The sequence below is a fragment of the Ctenopharyngodon idella genome, chromosome 24 (assembly GCF_019924925.1).
Source record: "Ctenopharyngodon idella isolate HZGC_01 chromosome 24, HZGC01, whole genome shotgun sequence".
Lineage (NCBI taxonomy): Eukaryota > Metazoa > Chordata > Actinopteri > Cypriniformes > Xenocyprididae > Ctenopharyngodon > Ctenopharyngodon idella.
In genome coordinates this window covers 16,236,011-16,257,004 of record NC_067243.1, presented here as the reverse complement: position 1 = coordinate 16,257,004, position 20,994 = coordinate 16,236,011, and the positions used below count along the sequence as shown (strand labels likewise).

General features: G+C 36.6%; 2 protein-coding genes and 1 long non-coding RNA gene across 3 annotated transcripts; 2 read left to right on the top strand and 1 right to left on the bottom strand.

Annotated features, from left to right (window-relative positions):
- The first annotated feature begins 1,682 nt into the window (after positions 1 to 1,682).
- Positions 1,683 to 6,908, top strand: cav2 (caveolin 2). The gene is made up of 3 exons (XM_051883414.1): positions 1,683 to 1,957; positions 2,366 to 2,553; positions 5,122 to 6,908. Exons 1-3 carry the CDS (start codon positions 1,808 to 1,810, stop codon positions 5,270 to 5,272), a joined length of 489 nt encoding a protein of 162 aa, XP_051739374.1. The 5' UTR covers positions 1,683 to 1,807; the 3' UTR covers positions 5,273 to 6,908.
- Positions 6,909 to 7,039: 131 nt separating this feature from the next.
- On the bottom strand, positions 7,040 to 20,715 carry LOC127506706 (uncharacterized). Its single transcript, XR_007928109.1, has 3 exons — positions 20,372 to 20,715; positions 20,162 to 20,293; positions 7,040 to 8,124 (listed from the first exon to the last, which is right to left on the bottom strand). It is a non-coding gene; the product is annotated as an uncharacterized LOC127506706 (long non-coding RNA).
- Positions 8,136 to 16,781, top strand: cav1 (caveolin 1). Its single transcript, XM_051883413.1, has 3 exons — positions 8,136 to 8,348; positions 8,998 to 9,165; positions 13,868 to 16,781. The coding sequence occupies exons 1-3, from the start codon at positions 8,313 to 8,315 to the stop codon at positions 14,207 to 14,209; spliced, it is 546 nt and encodes a 181-aa protein (XP_051739373.1). The 5' UTR covers positions 8,136 to 8,312; the 3' UTR covers positions 14,210 to 16,781.
- Positions 20,716 to 20,994: the final 279 nt, after the last annotated feature.

Here is a 20,994-nt window from a genome sequence, read left to right as displayed (position 1 = left end):
GGCAGCTGTCATTCACCTGCTAAGTTGTCATTTTCATGACATATTGGTTTTATTACTTTGCTTTAGTAGCTTGTTGGGCTGGTCCCATATCCTCAAGGGAAAAACTGTTTAACTTGCAAAATTAAGTTATTATGATGGTAAAAGATTGCTCCAAAATAGATCATTCAGACTTGTCTACCAACCCTTCATCACAGATTATAATACTTGATACCTTCAATAAAGAGGTTAGCAGTGAATTCGGATTGCTCTGTTTCACATTTTTATTTGGAACAAAAAAATAATAATACAGTACACCCACATCAAACTAGAGATCATAGTGGCCGTTCATGATGCTGACAACGTTTGATCACCACTTCAATCACACTCGCAGAGGAAAGGTCTTGGCACCTTTGCTTTGCTGTTGGAATCAGCTGTGTGTTTATCCATAGGGATTATGGCCTGTATTGTGCGTGCCCATGTGGGTAGAATGTGCTTTTCACTCCCACTGTTGTGCTTTTGCTCCGCTGTCATGAGCCGCCATGGCCTCTCCCCTTTTTCCTCCTGACTGTTACAACACAATGAGTTTGTTGTTTACGTCTGTATTAGCTCCAGTGAAACTCCTTCCATTCCTTCTGGTTATAGATAAACATTATATTCAGACATTTGGTAAGAAATTAAACAAGTGTTAGGGTAAACAAAGTGATGTTTAGCAAAATGACCAAGCTGGTTCTATATATAATTACCTGTTTTGTTCTTTCTTCTGTATGTTGGTTGCACTAAATGACTTTGATTTGGCAAAATAAATAAATGATTTTGTTAAAATATTATCTTAATATTTAAGTTGAATCATTTAAATATGATATTTTACACAAAGAACGACAGGTTTTTTTATGACATTTTCATTTGTTGGTGAACTGCCCCTTTAAAAAGTCAAATAGGAAGGCAAATACCATCACTGGATCAGTTTCCAGTATAAAGAATATGGAGAGCAGCCTATTGGCTGAAGATAAGACAGGCAAATTATCCACAAGTCATTGACTGTCTGAAAGCTGAAAAATACTGCCTTCTCAGGTAGTAAGAAAATTGGCTTAAAACAGTACAGTTTATGCATAAAACCAATAACTCAAAATATGGATCATAAATTCAATATCTTTGTCTTTTGCTGAGATGAGAAGTATCCTCAACTGAACAAAGTTGGCCACATTTTTATGTCCTGTTAAAAAACTAAAAAATAAAAATACAGATTGTTAGGTAACCAGTTGAAAACTAAAATGTATAGACATTATAAGAAGGTTATCAAGTACTTTTGAGAGTGTGTTGACAGTCTGTGTAGATGGATGGTTGAGCTCCAGAAAATCAATGTAGATTTCAATGAATTTTTCACAGTTCAGCATAAAAGGGTTCTTTAGGACAATATGGTTCTATATTTTAGGCGTACTATGTGTAAATAACCTTTAAAGAACAACACATACCTCCTCAAAGTGAAGCTTAATGATTAATGAAGAGCATTTAGCAACGTCCTGAAGTTTAAAAACTTAATATGAATGGATTAATGAATGAATGTCGAAATATAGGCTACTTCAAAAAGCGACCTATATGCTATTCTGAGGAAATAACAATAACAATCTGTTAACATTCCTTGAATTCTGATTCAATAAACAATGTATCGAGATAAGGACGGCTAGACATCGAGCGCCGTTTGTGTGTTTTGTCTACGCGTGAACGCGTCTTCCGTGAGGGGCGTGGACGCGTCCTGCCTCGAGCGCACAGTGCGCGTACAGCAGGCGCAACAGACAGCAGTGTGCGTCTCGCACATCCAAAACAAAAAATGGGACTTGAAAAAGAAAAATCCGAGACCAGTGTCATTATGGATGAGGATGAATTCAATAGATCGATTGAACCTATACTTGGAAAAAAACCGAAAGTGTATTCAGAGGACCTGGACAGAGATCCCAAAGATATTAACTTGCACCTAAAGGTAGGTGACAACTTAATGCGAGAGATTTTACTGTCACATATTTATAAAATACTTACTAATAACTCCTGTGATATAAGAGTTTATATTAGCTTCTTACGATATATTCACTTACCGCCATTCACGTGCATGAATGTTTTTCAGAATGAGTCTGTATTTGAATAAGTGTAGTTGCACATGCGCAATAATAATAATATATTTTTTTCAATTCAGTTTCGAGTACTTTATTGGCATGATTATTTTGCATACAGTACTGCATTAATATAGAAATAAAATGACTTTCAGCAACACTGATCTCTTGGTATTTGAGGGTGTGTATACAAATTTGACATTTCCTTTTATACATTTGGACTAATTTGGTAGTCGAGTTTGTGCACCATTGATTTTCTCATGTCATGTTTGATTCCACAGATTGGTTTTGAAGACATCATTGCTGAGCCCATCTCCACTCACAGCTTTGACAGAGTGTGGATCGGCAGTCATGCTGTGTTCGAGCTGGTTAAATACATCTTCTACCGGATTCTTACCACGTTTCTGGCTATTCCTATGGCATTTATTGCGGGGATTGTTTTCGGGGTCCTCAGCTGTATACATATTTGGTATGAAAAGGCTTCTCGCTGGGGAAGGCTATTGGCTCTCTGTTGTATTTTCCGCAAAATATTTTCCTTGGCCACTTCCCACCTAGATAAAGAATGAAGTAATACCACAGAGAAAGTCTTGCATAGTGGTTTAGTACAGCACAGGTGGACCTGCATTTTCACATACAGTGGAAAAATCCACACATAACTCTCATTGGATTGTTAACATTCTAGTCAAGTGGTTTTCTCAGACTTCTTAGGGGTTTGACACATGCAAGCAGAAACTTGGCAAAGCTTGGTGCTTGACCCTTGTGCAGTTTAGATCAGCAGCTCTTTCAGGGTCAGTGTTCTTGAGGTGCACATATTAGCACACTTTGCAAAATTTTACAACCCAGGGTAGCACAGTGACCCCATTAGCTTAGGAATGAGTAGTGCTGACAAATTAGCCAGATAAGATCAAATGTCAAGATGTCAGTGTAGCTCAAAGGGAGAAGAGAAAACCATTTAGTGAATTTTGCATGTGTGAGGTGTTATTGTAGGCGGCAACTTAAACTTTGGAGTTTGTTGAATACGGATGTCTTTTCTACTTTTCTAAATGAGTGTACAGAATTTTAGCCTGGTATATGCTAAAAATCTCATCCCAGAATATCATAAAGACTTGGAAATTGGCTGTTTTTACTTGGGGGTCAGTAAGTAACCACTTAGCATCTACCCAGAATTCCCTACCAACATGAATGATGCTTCAAATTGTGCAGCTTGTTGAGGAGTGATTACTTTTTTCAAACTCCTGTCAGCCAACTATCAACACCCTAGCAACCACCTAGAACATCAAGTACAATGCAAAAAAACTCACAGAACCTCAACAACCACATAACAACATAGCAACACCCTAACAACCACTTAAATTGCCAAGCATAGTGCTAAAAACCACAGGATCTTAGCAGCTGCAAAGCAACAGCCTAACAACCACCTAGCTTGCCAAGCATAGTGATAAAAAACACATAGAACCTCAACAACCATAGCAACACCCTAACAACCACCTAGATAACCAAGCATAGTGATAAAAACCACACAGAACATTAGCAACCGCATAGCAACACTCTAGCGACCACTCAACCTGAGTGCTAAATACTACACAGAACCTTAGCAAAATACCCTAGCAACCATCTAGAACACCAAGCAAACTGATAAAAACCACACAGAACCTTAGCAACCGCTTAGCAACACCCTAGCAACCACCTAGAACAGAGGTGTCCAAACTCGGTCCTGGAGGGCCACTGTCCTGCAGAGTTTAGCTCCAACTTGCCTCAACACACCCGCCTGGAAGTTTCTAGTATGCCTAGTAAGACTTTGATTAGCTGGTTCAGGTGTGTTTAATTGGGGTTGGAGCTAAACTTTGCAGGACAATGGCCCTCCAGGAGCAGGATTGGACACCCCTGACTTAAAACATCAAGTACAATGCTAAAAACCTCACAGAACCTCAAAAACCACATAAAAACATAACAACACCCTAACAACCACCTAGCTTGCCAAGCATAGTGCTAAAAAACAGATAGAACCTTAGCAACACCCTAACAACCAAGCATATATATATATATATATATATATTTATATATATATATATATTTTTAAGTTATATTTATGGGCTTTTTGTGCCTTTATTCGGAGAGGACAGTAGAGAGCAGACAGGAAAGCATGGGTGGAGAGAGGGGGGGCAGGATCAGCAAAGGACCTCGAGACAGTAATCGAACTCGGGTCGCCGTGAACGCATTTGTGCCATATGTCAGCACACTAACCTCTAGGCTATCGGCGCTGACAGATAACCAAGCATAATGATAAAAACCACACAGAGCATTAGAAACTGCATTACAATGCCATAGCAACACCTAGAACACCAAGCAAACTGCTAAAAACCACACAGAACCTTAGCAACTGCATAGAAACACCCTAGCAACCATCTAGATCATCAAAGATAGTGCAAAAATCACACAGAACTGTAGCAACACCCTAGCAACCACCCAAACATAGTGCTAAAAACCACACAGAACCTTAGCAACCACATAGCAATGCCCTAGCAACAACCTAGAACACCAAACATGATGAAAAATGACACAGAAGTATAGCAACTGCATAGCAACACCCTAGCAAACACCCACAACATTGAGGAGGGGAGTTTTGACCAGTTGAGGCACCACTCACAATTTCTTCAAGATTTTGTTATAAATAGATGAATGCCCTAAAAGACCTTTAATCTTATAAATAAAAAGTTTTTTATGGAAAAAAAAATAAGATTTTAGACCTGTGCTGTAAATACTGGAAACATGCTTTGTTTTCTCTCACCTCTTATTAATCCCTTATGGGCCAGTGACGCTCACTGACAGACCTTGCAAATGTGTTTAATGTCAACGATATCAAAGGTGATGATTAAATGGAACCATCTGAAATGAAGGTTAATGCTTTGCACACTTTCCTGGGTACATTTGTACTCCAGAACAAAGAGAGAGGAACACGTTCACCTTGATGTGAATGATTATTATATAAGTCCTATATATCAGCACACATGATGATGAGCTATTTTTCCATCCGCAGGGTGGTGATGCCAATGATACAGGGCTGCATGATGACACTGCCCTCCACCCACGTGATCTGGACCAGCTTGATGGACATGTTTATAGGGCCTTTCTTCTTCAGCATTGGACGGTGCTTGTCGTCCATCAATGTCAAGACTGTGCAAAATTGAGCAAGTCTGTCCTAATCTAACTCCGCATAGAAGTGTTGCAGAATCTTTCTGTCAAGTTCTTTTGGCCTCCTTTTTGAGGGTTATTAGCTGAAGGATAAGTTATCCTTGACTGCTGAAGCACAGAAAAGAGAAAGAACTTTTCTTTTCTTCATTTCAGTAGACAATTGCAATATTCATTCCGTTATTTAGCCACTGACGTGTCAACCTCATAATGGGCGGCGTCAGTGCTGACATGCTTTTTCATTACTGTTATGTAAGTCTAATTAAGCTTTTGTGTTTAAAATGCAAGACTTTTCAAAGTTTTTATTGTAATGATTGAGATTTTTACCTTAAAGGGTTCACCCAAAAATGAAAATTATGTCATTAATTACTCACCCTCATGTCGTTCCACACCCGTAAGACCTTCGTTCATCTTTGGAACGCAAATTAAGATATTTTTGATGAAATCTGATGGCTCAGTGAGGCCTCCATTGCCAGCAAGATAATTAACAGAGTACTTTTTGTGCGCCAAAAAACAAAATAACAACTTTTCAACAATATCTAGTGATGGCCGATTTCAAAACACTGCTTCGAAGCTTTACAAATCTTTTGTTTCGAATCAGTGGTTCAGAGAGCCAAAGTCACGTGATTTCAGTAAACGAGGCTTCGTTACGTCATAAGTGTTTCGAAATTTCAATAGTTCAAGTGACTTTAGCAGTTTGATATGCACTCTGAACCACTGTTTCGAAACAAAAGATTCGTAAAGCTTCAAAGCAGTGTTTTGAAATCACCCATCACTAGATATTGTTGAAAAGTCGTTATTTAGTTTTTTTGGCACACAAAAAGTATTTTTGTCGCTTTATAATATTAAGGTTGAACCACTGTAGTCACATGAACTGTTTTAAATATGTTTTTAGTAGTTTTCTGGGCACCTGAAAGTGTTAATTATCTTGCTATCAATTGAGGCCTCACTGAGCCATCAGATTTTATCAAAAATATCTTAATTTGTGTTCTGAAGATGAACAAAGGTCTTACGGGTGTGGAACGACATGAGGGTGAGCAATTAATGACAGAATTTTCATTTTTGGGTGAACTAACCCTATTGTGCTACTGCATGTAATATGATATTGCAATAAGCGCATGATATGCTTGTGAGGAAAAAAAATTATGCAACTACTTCCAATAGGGTTGTAGTGTTGTGCGATTTATTTCCGAGTTAATATTTATATTGTTTGGAGTTGATAGATTTTTATCAACAAGAGTAAATTAGATGATTTGACGGCATTTCAGTGTACAAACTATTTATGATTTTCAGGTACATTCCTATTATAGAGAGCATTCTATACAAATTTATAACATATTTTTCTTCTGTATTAATGACTTCTTTTTGTAATGATAAAATAGTGCCCATATGGCGATTAGTTTGACTTGCAAAGCCACATTGGACATGCTGTTTGCCATTGATTGTGCTTTGTTAGTGGCTCCGCAGAGTAAATGGAATATTTGACTGTGCAATGGAACATTAGAGGCTCAGGTGCCGTTTCCTCACCCCTGTTGAATGATGTCATGTAGCAAACATGCTGAACACGGCTCAGCTTATGAAAGGCAGAACTAAATGCCTCTCAGTTCACAAATAAAATTATTTTTGGAAGTTGAATGGACTGTTTTCTTTGCTGAGAGACCATACCATGGAGATCACTGTGTGGCACATGGAATGTTAATTTGACAAGATTTAACATCTTGCGCTATGTGAAAAACCCTCGTGACATGTTCAATGCGGCAGATATGCCTTAAGGATAATGGTGTACCCGCTTAAAAAGTGTATATTTTTGGAGAAGGTTCTGAGGGTATACTGAGTTCTTAACAGATGGGTTTTATTAAATGTCTCATTCCGCATTCTGATTTTGTAGAATAATAGGTTTACAATGAGGAACTTTTTGTCATTCATGGAGATGTTAATTTAATATAAAATAATAATGAATAAAATATATATATATATATATATATATATATATGTAAAAGTTTTGAACAGAACTTAAAAAGTGCTACTTTTTTACCTGAGATACAGCGACCTTTGGCCGCCTATCACTGTCGTCGTTGTTTGCATATTTTGCATTGCATGCACATCCCAGCACCTGAACTGGATAGCTACACAAATATTTGATAGGTACAATTAATGGACACCAAAAGGTGTATAGATAAGTAAAGTGAATTATAGTAAAGTTATAATAAGTATCATATATATATTAGGAAAAACAAGATTTGCATTATTGCTGAAAACATTCCAAACTAAAGTGCAAGTCTTGCCTTGAGGTGTATTTTGGTATGCAAACCGACCTTAGAATAGTCACGTTTCAGGTTTATACATTTCAAGTCAAGTATGAATTCCTTTACAGAAACTAAAACTAAAAATGTAGCCAATAAGTGTTCAGCATACTGAATACTGTTTAAAAAAAAACATCCTAAAATGCACCTCATCATGCATGTAGAGCTGTAAAATAGGCTACTACGATGGCTAGTTTTGTAAAATATAAGATAGTTTGGTTTGTTAAGCATTTAATTTTGGTCACTACATAATCCCTGTAGGCTTCTTCTATTTGTGTTGCTTAAGAGTTGTGATACTTAACCCTTAAGATACTCTAACGTGGAGAAATAGTGCGAGTGGATGTTTGTGGTAGTGTACACGATCGTACAGGAAAAGTTGTACAGTGCCCAAATATGCCTCCCATTTGGGAAAAAACACGTCAAAATCTCCAACCACCAATACTGCGTAGCTCTGTGAGTGGCAGGCTAATGGAAGGTTTCATTCATTGAACACACAGCATGTCCTCAGCCAGTGCCTGAGAGGAACTCCCACTCGATGCGATGAGAGGCTGCAGGAGAGATAAAAACATTAAATAGATAAAGCTTTATGGGACTTTAGTTTTTAGAAAAGAGGGCTGTTGTAAGGAAGAGGACTCCCCACAGTAAGCAGAATCCCCACGCCTCCCACACTGCTTCCTCTGTACTGATTGTCTTGTTTTCACACACTCAACTGATCGCACTCCAGTCACAGGACAGCATGACTAGCGGATACAAGGACGGAACACCTGAAGAGGTAAGAATGACACCTATTTTACCTCAGAAATCTTTTATTTTTTATGCCAATTCGTTGAGGAGGAGTCATTTGTGCAAAAAAACCTTAGTTGAGTTGGCTACTTACTACTCAAACACTTTTAGGGGTTTATCAACACATGAAGGATGTGTTGGCACTTGCTCCACTGTTAGTTTATATCTTATCTTTTTCTGGCACGTATTTGTTTGGCAAGCCTCCCTTGTTTACTTTGTGCACACTTTGTGCAAACACAATTGGATGGAATGATAATATTAGCTAAATTATGAACTGCTCACTAATCCAGTTTAGGTGGAATATCGCAGCGCATGTTGATGGAGCGCATTATTTATTTATTTATTTATTTTAATTCAGGATAACTAATATATCTTAAGCACGTCCTAAAAGTTATTTTCAGTCTAGGGTGATTTTATAGATATATATTTTCTGCTGTTGAATAAGAGAAGAGCACAAAGCACGCGCAGCGTGTAAAATGGCGTCCCCCTGCGGCGGGTCGCTCTACTGCGTTCCAGAGGGGTGTGGTGCTTCATTTCTATCCGCTTAAAACCATCCCATGCCAGGGCTGTGCTGAGTTGCTCCCCAGTCTCTCCTTCACGCTCATGAACTTCATTTTCTGTTTTCTTTGGAACCGCAGGAATACACTCACTCACCGTTCATCAGGAAACAGGGGAACATTTACAAACCAAATAATAAAGAAATGGATAACGACAGCATCAACGAAAAGACACTTCAGGATGTCCACACCAAGGAGATTGACCTGGTCAACCGGGACCCAAAGCATTTAAATGACAATGTGGTGAAGGTAGGACATTCACTTCACTTTTTCTTCTTTATGCATTTTTTTTTACTTTGTCCAGTCACTTTAATAAAAAAATATGCATTTATAATTAGTACAATGTATTATGAAACAACTGCACGCAACTTTTCATACGTAATTATTTTAGTATGTATTATATAATGTAATTTATTGATAATTATTTGTATTATAATTATATAAATATCATAACTATTAAATGTTATGCTTTGTTAAATAAATATTAAGAAACGTCTTCAAAGAGCATTACAGTTTATGCATACTGCTAAAAAATAAAATATCCTAATGGATTGGCGTTGTAACTCAACAGAAAGTTTGGCTTCATAACAGAGGCGATGAGTCACTGGTCAGTTTGTCACGGTGGCACTGGAAACAATTATTGCAAGTAGCAGCTGTCTTTCATGTCCTTGAAGAATTATCTGTTATTTTACTATCAAAAGCTTAAAGTCACGCTTAAACGCACATGCATTCAGTCTCACCTGGTCTCTAGCATATGATACTGATGTGCTGGTGTCCCTACCAGGCTTCCTTAGGTGTTTTGGAGCAGCAGATGGTTTCTAAGCTGGTTCTACCAGTGGTCAAACTGGTACTGGTAGAGTATGATAGCTGGTCAACCAGCTAGAAGATCCACAGCTACCAGCTTAAGCTGGATTTTCCAACAGGGTGGAAACAATTTTCACTGGAGCAGCTGTCTCCGCAATGTGAAATGTTGGGACTGTGGCACAAGTTTGTGAAATCCGTGCATGCAATAATAGCGTGGTGCTCTTATTTGGACGGGCATGTTGCTGTGGTAACTCCCATGCGGTGACGAGCTGTCAAAGTAAGGTCTTTTTGTTATAGAGGAAATATTAACAGTTTCCTGTTTTTGAGCTGCACACCTAACATTCTTAGTGAAAATTTTCCTGGGCGTGGGGGGATGCCTTGCATAGCAACTTTCCCAGAAAGAAAAGTCAATGGGTCACCTGATGATACAGGAATACACTCAGCATTCAAAAATGACCCCCCCTGCATCCATCTCCACCCTTTCGCATTATTTTTCACATGTCTTTTTCCCTCCCACCACAACATGACACTGAGTCACATCCCCGAGGACACATGCAGTTGAATGCCTACTATGATTTGACTGAAAATTGAATCCAGAGAACAGAAAAAGCAAGTTTTTTGCTTATAATTTGCTCAGAATTATGGGATTGATGTCACAAGGACTCATTTTGTGCACACAGTCCATTTATTTTGTCCTTAAAAGGGGTTGAGCACTCGCAGTGGTCTTGCGTAGGAGAGCGTAGCAGGGAATTCCCATCTCCATTTTCACAAATTCTCTGTACACACACACACACACACACGGGGCGTTCCTCTGGACCATGATGCACTCGTGGTCCAAGTGCACTCCCACAGACATCCACATCAAAGATCCTTGTGTGCAGAAACACATGCGTAGCTTTCCCTTGGAACAGAATATTTTCCTCTCATAAAAGTGCATTCTTTTAATAGCACACTGGAGCAGGATTCCACGTGGGAATCTGGCCAGAGCACAGTCTAGGGCCGGGCCACACGAAGACCTCCGCGTAGTCAACACGAATGCGTGAGGTTACACTTGTAGTGTACAGTGTTTGCAGAAGTGTTTCCATAGCTAATACAGTTACATTAACAAGAATTTGGCGGGTTTGGTCGTCACTGCATATGAATTTGCAATTTGAAATGAGTCACAGGCTGTTGCCATGGTGATCGAGGATTTAGAATAAATAAACAAAGTAGCTATAATTGTTTTTAACTTAAACCATTGTGGATTCTCAACAATGCCACTGTTTTTGTGCAGCTTTTGTCTGTCCAAGTTCTATATATATATAATTTTTGATGCATACTGTGTATGGAGGACTACTTTATTTATTTATTTATAAGCATTAATTCAATAAATTTATATATGTCATTAATTTGTATGTAAATATTTAATTATATATTTAAATATGTAATTAAATATGTCTGTTTATTCATCAGTTTGAAATATGATTTATTTATTTACATTTTTTATTTTACTTTATTGTTAAAGAAAACAGAATTGATTAAATCTATTTATGAAATCAATTTAACAGAAATAATTAAATCTATTTATTATTTGTGTTTTAAAGTCTATTTGTCAGTTTGAAAAGTTATATATATATATATAAATTTTTTTATTTTATTTTTGAATATAGCTGCATTTTTAACATTTAAACAGTTACGTATTTATATACATTTTTACTTTGTTTTGTTTTATTGTTAAATTTCATTTGTCAGTTTGAAAAGTTATTATTTTATTTATATATATATATATATATATAATATATATATACACACACACACATCATTTTAAATTTTATTTTTTAATATAGCTACATTTTTAAATGTTAATTAAATAAACAATGCCTTATTTTTTACATTTTTATTTTGTGTCATTTTGTTTTATTGTTAAATATTTCTTCATTTTTAGATATCAATAAATAAACTGTCTTAAATGATTGATTTTATCGGTTTTATTCCATTTAAAAAGTGATTTATTTGTCTATATTGTTATTTTAAATGATTAAATTGATCAGTGGCACTCCTACTCCTCCATAAACTATGCACTGCATACTGGTGATTTATTAACTATGTTGACGGGTCATATATAATCACAAGCCCCCAGGTCTGAAGAATGCAAGTTGATACTTCTGTCAGTACAGTGAGAGTGTTATCAGAGAACACTGTGCAGTCAGCTTAAGAACTGTTTATTTTAACTTTGTTGAAAGTCATAGTTGTAATATTCAAGTAATGGAAACTATGTGTCCAGCCAATTGGGATATACTGTAGATAAATGAATGGGGAGGATAGGCTTATATAAGACTGTATAATTTGGTGTTTCGTTGCCAACTTGAGCCATGATGGTTTCAAGCCTTACAAGTAGTAATTTGTCATTTTACTCTTACAGGAACTTCAATTTACTCTAAACACTCTTCTATTTTGTCCAAACCTGGTGGTGTGCCTACCAGACTTTTTTAGCTAACTTAACCAGTAAGCCTTTCTTGGTCAACCAGCTTTATTAGATAGACTGTGGTGGTTAACCAGCATGTTTTCTTCTAGTGATCCAAGGCTTTGCTGTTAAACTAGCACAAATTGTCTAAAGTGGTTTAGTTGCCTACTTTTCAGTAAGCAAAACATTCATTTTCAGGTATTATCAGTTTAAAGATCACCATAAACAACACTGCTCTCTTTTATTAGAAAAAAAAAACTAGGTACGTCTGTTTTGTTGAATAGTTATTCTGATTCAAACAAGAGTTCTTAAATAAATATTAGCTTTATCTTGACCTCCACGTGTGACTGTGAAGGACGGGGTGTGTTTGTGTGTGCTTTTTCCCTGTATAATCAAAAGTGTCACAACTGAAATAAACACGTCTGTATTTAAAAGAAAGCGTATTGCTATACAGTGATGGCGTGAGGTTTGACAGCTCTGAGAAGATCTAAAGCAAGCTTTCCAGGGCTTATTAAATGAGTTTTATATTTACATGTCTTCTCTAAATGTTAGTGTTTGGTGTCAGGCACTATCTAATCCAATCTGCGGTTGATGCAGGAGGTTTAGAGCAAGGTGACTTGGGCATGAACCAGGTCGTACCAGTCTGAGTGAACCAGAGCAGGGTGCTGTACAATGTAAAGATGCTGTCTATGAGGAATGTGGAGATGGGTGAAGGGGGGGAGGAGTACTTGTGCTGGATTTCTTAATGTCAGCACACTTGATATGGATGAAAACATGCAGAAATACTCATATAGATGTCTGTTATTTCATGTATCATGAAACATCAAGCTTTTAAATTAATTTATTAATCTAAAATTAAATATAAATTAAAAATAGTATGAAAATAAATAAAAAATAAAATTTAATAGGTTCCAGCATCCCTTTGGAGAATGGATGGATGGATGAATAGTCAAATGTGACAGACAGACATAGATAGATAGATAGACATAGGCAGATAGATAGATAGATAGATAGATAGATAGATAGATAGATAGATAGATAGATAGACAGACAGACAGGAAGAGATTGATTGATTGATTGACGGACAGACAGACAGACAGACAGACAGAGATAGATAGATAGACAGACAGACAGACAGACAGATAGATAGGCAGACAGACAGACAGGAAGAGATTGATTGATTGACAGACAGAGATAGATAGATAGATAGATAGATAGATAGATAGACAGACAGACAGACAGACAGACAGATAGATAGACAGATAGATAGATAGATAAATAGATAGATAGACAGACAGAGACAGACATAGATAGATAGATTAGACGATTGATTGATTGATTGATTGATTGATTGGATTTTAAAATATCAATAATAATTTGAAAGTTATTCTTGAATTTTCCAGCAAAATGACCTGTATTGTGACACATAAGGAGACGATTTTTGAAATAGTATTAAAAGTACTACTACTTCCTGAAGATCATTTATAATCCACCAGAGGGCAGAAGACGTGGAGTAAATTGTCTACAAAATGTTATTCAAAAAAAGTATTTATCATGTTAATTATGTAAAGGCCTTAGAAAGCCATCTAATATGGGTTAATTGGAAAACAGGTACAATGGGTTAGTTGTGCAAAATAAAATTATGTCTGATTTTGATTATACAAATACAAAACGATTTAATTCTGAAATCCCATTCATCTCCAGGTGGACTTCGAGGACGTGATCGCTGAGCCTCCCGGCACCTACAGCTTCGATGGCGTGTGGAAAGCGAGCTTCACCACCTTCACAGTAACAAAGTACTGGTGCTACAGGCTGCTGACGGCCCTAGTGGGCATCCCGCTTGCCCTGCTATGGGGCATCTTCTTCGCCATCCTCTCCTTCATCCACATCTGGGCGATGGTGCCTTGTGTGAAGAGCTTCCTAATCGTGATCCACACTTTCAGTCGAATCTACTCCATCTGTGTGCACACCTTCTGCGACCCACTGTTCGAAGCCATAGGGAAGTGCTTCAGCAGTGTGCGGGTCACAACCACCAAGGTGGTGTAGGGACAGGGAGAAGGAAAAGAGTCAGAGGGATAGGGTGGGATGGGGGAATGGAAACCAATGTCCGATGCAGGGAGATAAATCACATGATAAACCTCTATAATAAAGAGGGAGAGATGGAGGGTTGCACTGTATTTAGGTGGCCCTTAGGTAAGACTCTCCTCTCCGTCTCTTTTTTTAATGAGCTTTGTCTCCTCTCAGCTTTGGATTCCGTGGGGCGCAGGGGACGTGTGTTAAAAATTCTCATTTTTTGTCATTTGTTAGAATTTATCAACGTAGGAATACCGTTTCAGCCTGACTTTTGAAGGGACAGTTCATGCAAAAGTGCAAATTCTGGCCCCATTTACACTAGTGTGTTTTTGTTTTAAAACGGCATGTAGGCAGCTGCAGTATTAAAAAATGCTGAGTTTAACTGCACAATGGCTGCTAAAAGTGACAACAAATCCAGCAAAAATCGCAGTTCAGTCTCCATGTTATTGTTTACACGGTCGCCAAGGATACGCAGAGTGAACATGGGCAGCCACGCCATTGTTTCAAAAGTCTCTGTTTTGGTCCGTTTATTTTGAAATGCAACCCAGGCGTTTTCAAACTAAAACGGGGTCTGCAGCGTTTTCGCCGGTGTAGTGTAAACGACAGGCAAAACCCTAGCAAAATGTATGCGTTTAAAACGAAAACGCACTAGTGTAAACAGGGCCTAATCCTCATGTCATTCCACGTCCGTCAAGCTCCAAAAACACCATAAAAGTGATCCACATGACTTGTGTGCTATTTTTCAAATCTCTCAAAATCATATGAATAATATGAAATATAGATCATGAGTCACATGTTTTTGTTGTTGTTTTTTTGTGTTTTTTTTTGTGTGTGATTTTTGTCCTTTTTGGTGCTTGATGGTGGTCACCAGTGTTGGGGAAAGTTACAATATTGCGTTGATCCCCAAAAAAGTAACTAATTGCGTTACTTTTTATGGAAAGTAATGTGTTACGTTACTTTTGCATTACTTCATCTCATCTGGGCTGGGCTGTTTGTTTGTTTTTATAACAACAAAAAAGTTCTACTTTTGGCAAAAGTGAAATGAATAAGAAAACAAAGTAACTTCAGTTACTTATTTGAAAAAGTAACTCAGTAAAAAGTAACTGTTGTAAATTTAAAAGTAATGCGTTACTTTACTAGTTACTTGAAAAAAAGTAATCTGATTACGCAACTCGCATTACTTGTAATGTGTTACCCCCAACACTGGTGGTCACTATCATTAAATAGAATATATTTTATAAATATATAAATGTAAAAAATATAAATATAAAAAAAATGTAAAATATATAAAAATAAATATTTTAAGGTGCAGTCGCATTAGCAATCGCTCGGATTCCTTTTGAAGTAACTGGATTTCGACCGTGAAAATTTGCCGAACAAACAGAAAATGTGACTGCAGTTTTATCGTTAAATATTGCGCAGTTTGGAACGACATTAGTTTGAGTAAATAATGACAGAATTTTCATTTTTGGGTGAACTATCCCTTTAAGATTTGCTTGCTGGGACAAGGCTGTGAATTTGTTGTGGGTTTGTTTTTTGTCCCCTATCGTTCATTGACTATCACATCCACTTAGTCGGTCCAAAATACTTCCATTGTGTCATCTAAACATTATATACAAGATTCTAAAAGTTTTGCTATGTTCATTCTTCCATTTTGGGTACTATCACCCTTTTTTTGTCATCAGTGGGGTTTATGTAATCCAAACGTTTTTTTTGGTTTCGGGGAATCTGAACGAATTTTCGAGAAATAAGTAGGCGTGGCCCTGCTGATGTTAAGACTGCCCGTCACACTGCATGTTGCTACTAAATATGGTGGATGGCCCGAACATGGGGCAAAAGAGGTGCCCTCACTGAACCCTTTGTCTACTCAGCATATACTAACAAAGAGACTGTTCCTGGCTCTGACATGTAACGCTTCAAACCGGTCATCATGTCAACAGGTTTTTGAGTGGCAGAGAATGTCTTTACAACTTCCAGAGAGACATCATGTGAAGCTAGCAACTATAGGACATAAAGCTAGCTAGGTCGTGAACTTTAACACGAAAGCACATTACCACAGCCTTAACATTTACTTAAACTTTATTTGCAGTCTTTAAAGATGAAGAATTCGTTTTTTGCATTTTTTTTTTTTTTAAATGTTGTTTCTGCAATACAAAGTGGCATCATTTGGTTTGGAATTTTGTCCCGTAAACAAACCTGTCTGCTTCTCTGTTTATTCACTGTCACACACACATTCACATTCACACACATACACACTGGCAAAGACTGGCAGCAAACCAAAGTTTCCAGCATCAGAGGCTGCTGCTAAAGTGGGGTTTATATAGTATTTTGTACTGACATTATGCTCACTTCTGTCACCCTTTGTCTACCCGCTTTGACTTTGTCTACCTGCTGTCTTAGTATCTATTGCGATGCATTTGCTTCAATGAGTCTGCCTCTGTAGATGAGATCGTATTTTTTTATGAAAACTGAAATTCTCTTTCCTTGCTTTTACTGTAAAATCACATAATGCTGTGCACATTAAAGAAAATTTAATATAAATCAAGTTGATTTCATTTGTCTGGTCCGTTCAGCGTCTTTATTTGTGACGGTTGCACTGCTGCAAATTCACAAACAGGCTTTGCTTTCTTGTCATAAAAAAAGTATTTGATTAAATGGCTTTGATTTCATTTTAGGACTTTGTTTAAAGCCCTTTTGGGGTGCTTTAACCTCTCTGTGGTCATTTTAGGGCTTTATTTATTTGTGTACAAAACCAGCACAGTCCTTGAACCCACAGCAATTAATATTGAAGTATTTTAAGAGAAGCCAAAAATAAGCACGTAAGCTCAGGGTTACTAAAATAAAGTAGAGAGAAATAAATCAATGTGCTTATTCATTTTCATGTGCCTCTAGTGAGTATTTGGACTGAACCTCAAAACATTTTGCTTTGTAATACATTTTAGTGGCATGGATCCTCTGGTCTAATGAAACTAGACACTTTTTACCTTCTACTATTATAGTTTTTATTCATAATTAGTTTTTATTTTTGTATTTTTTTGTTTTCATTTTAATTTTAGTTATAGTTTTAGTAATTTTGTTGTTTTTGACCTTAAATATGTCTTTATAGTTTTTATTTTTAATTCAGTTTTAGTTATTTTAGTACATCAAGTTAAAATGAGAAATACTGCCTACCGCCTCAACTAGGTGAAGTAAATTGCGTTTAAGTTTTTATACTCTTTTTATTTCAAGTAATTAGATTTTTTTATATAGTTTTGGTTTTGGTTTTAGTTAACTATAATAATCCTGGCCTACACGTCTTCATAAGAACCATAACCACAATAAAGATGTTAAAAGCATCATCCGAAAATATTTCCTTTTATTTTCACACATAAATAATGGGAAAGCCTGACAGCAGAACCTATATTTCTTAGGAAAATAACCTATATTCAAATCTGTAAAATGCTTCAAAGGAAATGTATCACCCCCTGCGGGAACTGTGGATAATAACATACAGAATTACCTGCTGGTCCGTGAGAAATGATTCCCGAATCGTTCCTTTGAATCGAATCTTTTCTTTAACGAATCAGGCGAAAAGTAAATTGTAGAATTACATTTAGATTACATTTAGAAGTATCTATTTTTTAGTTGTTTTAACTTCTTTGAATTGAATAAATTTGAGAATACCGTTAACAAATGCTCTTCGACGACTCAAACAAACATAACCGGAACTGTACAGGGCGCACGAGATTGATTCATATAGCCTGATTTGTGAATCCTTTCGATCGTTATAAATGGCCTCAAAACACGGGCAAAGGTCCTCTAAAATGTTTTGAATTTTATTTATGGAACGTCCAATTTCTTGCTGCCGAAGATTTTAATCTGAATGTATTTTTAAAATTCATATGTAGCTTAAACAAATATGATAGCCTTAGCCTATGTAGCTAAAATAACATAGGCCTAGGCTATTTGTCAGGTAAACATTGAGAAACTTTAACGTCACCATGTAAAAGTGTTACTGGGTTGTATCGTTGTTGTGTGATAACACCTCCTTCTGGTAAATAAAGAAAATAGCAAGCATTATATGTCTTTTTGGTTACTGGAGGAGTCTGAATTGATTAATGTGCAATTATGTGTTTAATATAGGCTATTTAATGTATGCTGCTGCTATGTACTTTGATATTATGCCCAGTAAAACTTCTGACAGTGAACAACACAGAAGATTTATAGTTAATTTTTCCCTAGCCCCGTGGGCATCACAACACCTGTTTCTTTCAGATGTTGTTATCATCAGAATAACTTCTGCTGTGAATATACCTACACAAAACTGCACTGAGTCATAGATCTTCAGTATTTCTGCAGATAGATATCTAAACTCTTAGACTGAGAGTACAAACAGTCAAGTTCAATCAAATCTCAGCTGTTTGATCAGACACAGAACAGATGGTACTTTCTGAGCAGCCATCCACCTCCACCAGGTTTTCATTTCCACTGGCAGCAGTTGAATCAGTGTCACCATAGAGGCAATCAGGGAAATGACCACAGTTTTTGTCCAAATTTCAACTGGTTTAAAATGTTTTTGTCCATGTTGTCTTTTTGAGATAACTGTGATTACTGAATCTGGAGGTGGAAGTGGTTTGTTTTTGTAAAAAAAAAAAAAAATAAAATCACCTACTGAGTGAACAAAGATGTAATTTTAGTGACCAATGCTGTTTGTAAAAATGTAACAAGTGTGGAACGTGTGGGATAAAGGATGATGTTGAGTAAATTAAGGAAAGCTCTTTGTTTTCTTTGAGAAAAACAGTGTGCTTAATTGTATTGAATGTGCACTTTTATAAAAGTATATGGTAAATTGTAGGCCTGCTTCTTTTTCGCAAGGGACCTGAAGCCCTGAAGCTTCAACAAAATGAAAAACAAGATTATCCAATTTGAATAAATCACAAAGCCTGTTGTGTTCGCTATCAAGGACCAGGTTTTAAAATCAATAATATTATGATTATGAAATAAATCAGAAATGAAGTTGAGAGCGGTCATGTGACCCAGAGGAAAACAATGCCAACTGGGTGAACTAATCAGCTTAAGTGCTGTAAAACTGGTTTGAGTGTATCTCTAAAAGTAAAGTTTTTAAAATGCGGCTCTGTTAAAACTTTCCTGAAATAACACTGTCAAATCCGTTTCTCAATATATTATGGTTTTGAGACGGCCCAGGGCGGGGAAATATAAATCCAAGATGCTTTCCGCAATAGATAGGCGTCTTATTTTCCTCTGTGATTTGATTCAGATCTAAAGTTTGACTGATAAAATGGCATATTGTCTGAAAGTCATATGTGTATTTCTTTAAGGCATTAAACTAATAAAATGATCAATCCTGTCATTCTTCACAATATACTGATGTCAAGAGGATAGTTAAATTACTGCTGCTGATGTGTGCAACACTTAAAGGCCCTTTTCCAAATGAACCGTGGCAGGTTTAAATGATCAGTCGTCAATGAGGTTTTACAGTAGGAAAATGACCAGGTCAGCACTAACCTGGATTTTATTGACCTTAAGGTCATAAATAAAACCTGAGACTTATTTAGAGTGGGTAGTAAATCTATACGGATCAGTTTTGTAGATTATCTGTGGTGTCCTCCCTCCACTCACTCTGTGTCAAACACCAGATCACACTTTTTATTGATTAGCTCATAAATCTGGAACACTAGGACTAGGTCACCACTAGGTGGCGTTACGATACCTTGAATAGAGCTCGAGTTATCCTGTATAAGAACTTTGTGGCACAAGAGGGTGACAAATAAAAAACACATTACAATCTTTCGTTGGCCAAATCGTTTCAAAAATATGTTGTTTTTTTTCATGATATTATGATAAGTCTCCTCGCTTCAAAAAAGACCACAAAATATTTGTCAAATGTGTCACGCTCACGAGGCCGTTAAAAAAGCAGTAACATACCATGGCAGGTGCTGGATGAAGATACTGCATAGTTGAAGAGAAAGTCATAGGTCCAGAATTTCACACTTCGGGTTCAGTGATTACTGGGTGGCAGTGTAAAGTTGACCACAGTAGTAAACTTCCCTCCATCTGCTTTTTGACAAATATGACAAATAAGCACACTTGCTAAAACCAAAACCCTTACGTACAACAATAAATGGCCGTACATACCCATATGCAGTCTTTTGTGGTGAGACAGACTTCATAAAGCCTCTGAATGCAGACTGTCGAGCCTTTCCATGTGAGTGTTGATGTTTTAAACTCACTTAGTCACTGATAGAAGGTCGATGCATATGAATTTAATGCTACACAATGTAATAATGTACTAGCAATTAACCAGTTTGGTCATTAGAGTGATTAATGAAATACAAACTCCAAATTACCACCAGAAAATTATGGACTATTCCATCATCCCGGCTTCAAATGCTATGTTTGATAAATAAATGAAAGAACGGAAGTGAAATTATTAGTTTCCTATTTTTGTTCTTTTTCTTCTTACTCTTCTTCTCATTATCCTTGTCGTTATTATTAATTTCAGTAAATTTCATAAAATCTTTTTTATTATGAATATATGCAACAACAGCAAGATAAATGTTCATTCACAGCAATATTTTTAAAAAGAATAACCGATTAAACTATGCTTAAAATAAAATGCAAAACATTAAAAAGATAATAAAATAAATCAGGAAAATATATTTCATAATAACTAAATACGTTCGTTTTCACTAAAAAAATGGCCAGGCCATTTTTATTTATGTATTTTTATTTTTATTTTATTTTTTATTAAATATGTA